At 41.6% G+C, this 3,288-nt stretch overlaps 1 protein-coding gene across 1 annotated transcript; it reads left to right on the forward strand.

Moving 5' to 3' along the window:
• Positions 1-1,614: 1,614 nt before the first annotated feature.
• Positions 1,615-2,898, forward strand: dio3a (iodothyronine deiodinase 3a). Its single transcript, XM_067991028.1, has one exon. It carries the CDS (start codon positions 1,661-1,663, stop codon positions 2,438-2,440), a length of 780 nt encoding a protein of 259 aa, XP_067847129.1. The 5' UTR covers positions 1,615-1,660; the 3' UTR covers positions 2,441-2,898.
• The last annotated feature ends 390 nt before the right edge of the window (positions 2,899-3,288 follow it).

Consider the following 3,288-nt stretch of genomic DNA (forward strand, 5'->3'; position numbering starts at 1 on the left):
TTTGCCAAATCTCATTCAACATATTCTTAACTAACTTCTTATAACAAAGATTAACAAAGATTAAACTCTACTGGTATCTATCGGCCCCGGTGTGCCCCACTTGATTGCAGGCATATTTAGAAGATGTTATCACTGTTTTACAATATCTCACTTCCCCTGTAATAAAATATTTATAGGCGTAAATGGCATATACTCCTGAAAAGATGTTTGTTTTGGATAGATACTCTTAGCATTTTACTAATAGATAAATGTACATCCACTTTAAGCTATGAAACGTTCCTTTGGAGGTTGATCTGGTTTGCAAAAATAATGATGTTTATTTATGTGTTCCCACTATAGCTAACAAAACATCACGGATTATGGTACACGTGAAAAAACAAGAAATGTTCAAATTGTTGTAGGATATAAAACACCAACCAGACAACAGTGCCCCCTAATGACGAGTGAGTTCTGTTCCGGCACACATGTTAACACACTGCGCTCAGGCACCAAAAGTCAAACCATTCCGTTATTTATAGTAAGAAGTTTGCTTTCGAAATCTTGAAACAAAGCAAAACTATTTGTATGTCAGCTTGTTTGTAGTTCAAACTAGGAGCAACTCCTAAAGGAATTTATATTGTACGTAAATTTATCTATCGGTAAAATATACCAAGAGTTTCGGAAAGAAACATCCTTGTGGGAGCATAGACCATTCACGTCTAGTTCGAACAAGCTATCCAATAAAATAAGCAGCTGAATACATTGGAAATATTTCCATGAACACAGCAACCCGAAAGATTATAAAACTATAATGCAAATACAGTAGACTGTTGCACTTAAACTGTGATGGTTACACGCACAATATAACTCTAATTAGCTAATGTTAATGCCTATAAAATGATAACTGTTAACTGATCAAACAGCCATTGACTCTTCGTGTCTTGTTGCATATATCAATATAGCTAATTATTTAGACTTTGGGTTTTGGAGTATTCGATTTCAAACTAAACCCATACGCTTTTTATTCAGCTCACAATAGGTACTGACTACTTTTCATTAAAGAATTACGCGGCAATGTAATTAGGTTAGATTATTACCTTTTGTCGTACCATTCTAACCAGGTTTGCACATAATGATCGTATGTTCTCAAAGTTTGGTAACAGCCAATACTTTTAAAATAATTTTTGTTCTCCGTAATTGATTCGGTATTAGATCAGGCATTATTTCACTGTACAACACTAAGCTGAATTCCTTGGTTACACGAGTAATTTGCTTACGTCCGCGTCCTATTCTGTGCTATTTACTTCGCATCGGTTTACGAATTGCCCTTTCATTATTTAATAGTTTTACATTTGTCTTCGATTAAACTATGTAAGTTAAAAGGAAAGGGGGATCAATGGATATTTACTCAGATATATGGTCTTGGTAGCTGCCACTACCTCTTGCCCCTTTACTCTCCCTCTTGCCCTCTCCCTCCTATTCTTTCCTTTCCTCCTTCTATGCTCATCTCCGAGGTGTTGAGTAGGTGGCGGGTAATCCCCGGGGGCGGGTCTACAAGGAGGCGGGGGCTGTCTTCATTCAACACAGGGGTTTTAAAAGGGGGCGAGCCGTGGCTGTTCCATCAGAGCAGTAGGGAGATACTGCTGGGAGAGAGGGAGAGTGTAAGGACCAAACTCAAACCATGAATCTCCTGAAAGAGGCGGTGGCTGTACTCATCCTACTGCCCCGGTTCCTCGTCACCGCCCTCATGCTGTGGCTACTCGATATCTTATGCATCCGAAAGCGGCTGTTGTCCAAGATCAGGGAACAGACCGAAGGAAATGCCGATGATCCTCCTCTTTGCGTCTCGGACACAAACCGTATGTTTACTCTCGAGTCCCTCAAAGCGATCTGGCACGGCCAGAAGCTGGACTTTTTTAAATCTGCCCACGTGGGCGCGCCGGCTCCAAACCCTGAAGTCGTGCAGCTGCAAGAGCAGAGAAAGGTCCGGCTGCTCGATTACAGCCGAGGTACGAGGCCGTTGATTCTCAACTTTGGGAGCTGCACCTGACCCCCATTCATGGCGCGCCTCAAGGCGTTCCAGCGGGTCGCCACCCAATATGCAGACATTGCAGACTTTCTCCTGATCTACATTGAAGAAGCCCACCCTTCTGACGGCTGGGTCAGCACCGATGCCCCCTATGATATCCCAAGGCACCGTTGCCTGGAAGACCGACTGAAAGCAGCCAATCTGATGAGCAAGGAGAACCCCGGCTGCCTTGTGGTCGCGGACAGCATGGACAATTCTTCCAACGCTGCCTATGGTGCTTACTTTGAAAGGCTCTATGTCCTCCGGAATCAGAAAGTGGTGTATCAAGGAGGGAGGGGGCCAGAGGGATACAAGATCTCGGAACTCAGAATATGGCTCGATCAGTATAAAAAACAGAGCCGCAATTCCAGCACTATCGTGATTGAAGTGTGAATGAACTAAATGCACTGAACTTGTAGAAAGGTTAATATATTTTGAACACGACTCTTCCTCCGTTCTGCTTGCCGAAGTGTCTATTACTGAACGAACTCGTGAAATCCATTAGTGGCTTGTAATGTACGGTTAATGTGACCTTATAGTGTTTAATGTATATTTGTAAATACACTTTGAAATACTATATATTTTTATGTGTTTATTTTTTGTTTTACCTGGCTTGAAAAGTGAGTTAAAGCAAAGTTAAAATTCGCAGATATTCTTGGCACTTTTTTGTGAAAGCCGGTTTCGAAATGGCTTTGCGCCAGGAAACCGCGCCTGATGTGACAAGTGCTCGGGGTATGGTGAAGAATGTACATGGGACCAGTACTGTATTGCGTCTGATGAAAGAAAATATTTCGAAATCGCGGTCTTTCCTTTGTGCGGATAGGTCGTGTTTTCGCATGTTTTTTTTAAATAAAACTTTTTTTTATTACATTTTATAATAAATATTCAAAAAATAAACTCTGGGATGTATGTTTCGTTACTCGTGCCAACTTTAACTAACATGATTTGGGGTTGATTGTATACCTGGTTTTGAGTGTGAACAAGCGGCAAGGGCACGAATCGTACAAAGTGTAAAGCCCAATTTACACGGGTCAACATTACTTCCTTAATGTTCAGGTTCTTGGAGCAGAGATTCTTCATATACTACCTGCCCCACCCCCACTACTACCAGCGCCATTGTGGGGTCTTCTAATATCCGGAAAGTTGTACATGGCCACATACTGCTCCTCTGATTACATTGTCATTATTCGTGGTTTGTTGCATTATATAGTCGAGTTCTGATAATCGTTTAACCAATCTAC

The sequence above is a fragment of the Heptranchias perlo genome, chromosome 10 (genome assembly GCF_035084215.1).
Source record: "Heptranchias perlo isolate sHepPer1 chromosome 10, sHepPer1.hap1, whole genome shotgun sequence".
In the NCBI taxonomy this organism is placed as follows: Eukaryota; Metazoa; Chordata; class Chondrichthyes; order Hexanchiformes; family Hexanchidae; genus Heptranchias; species Heptranchias perlo.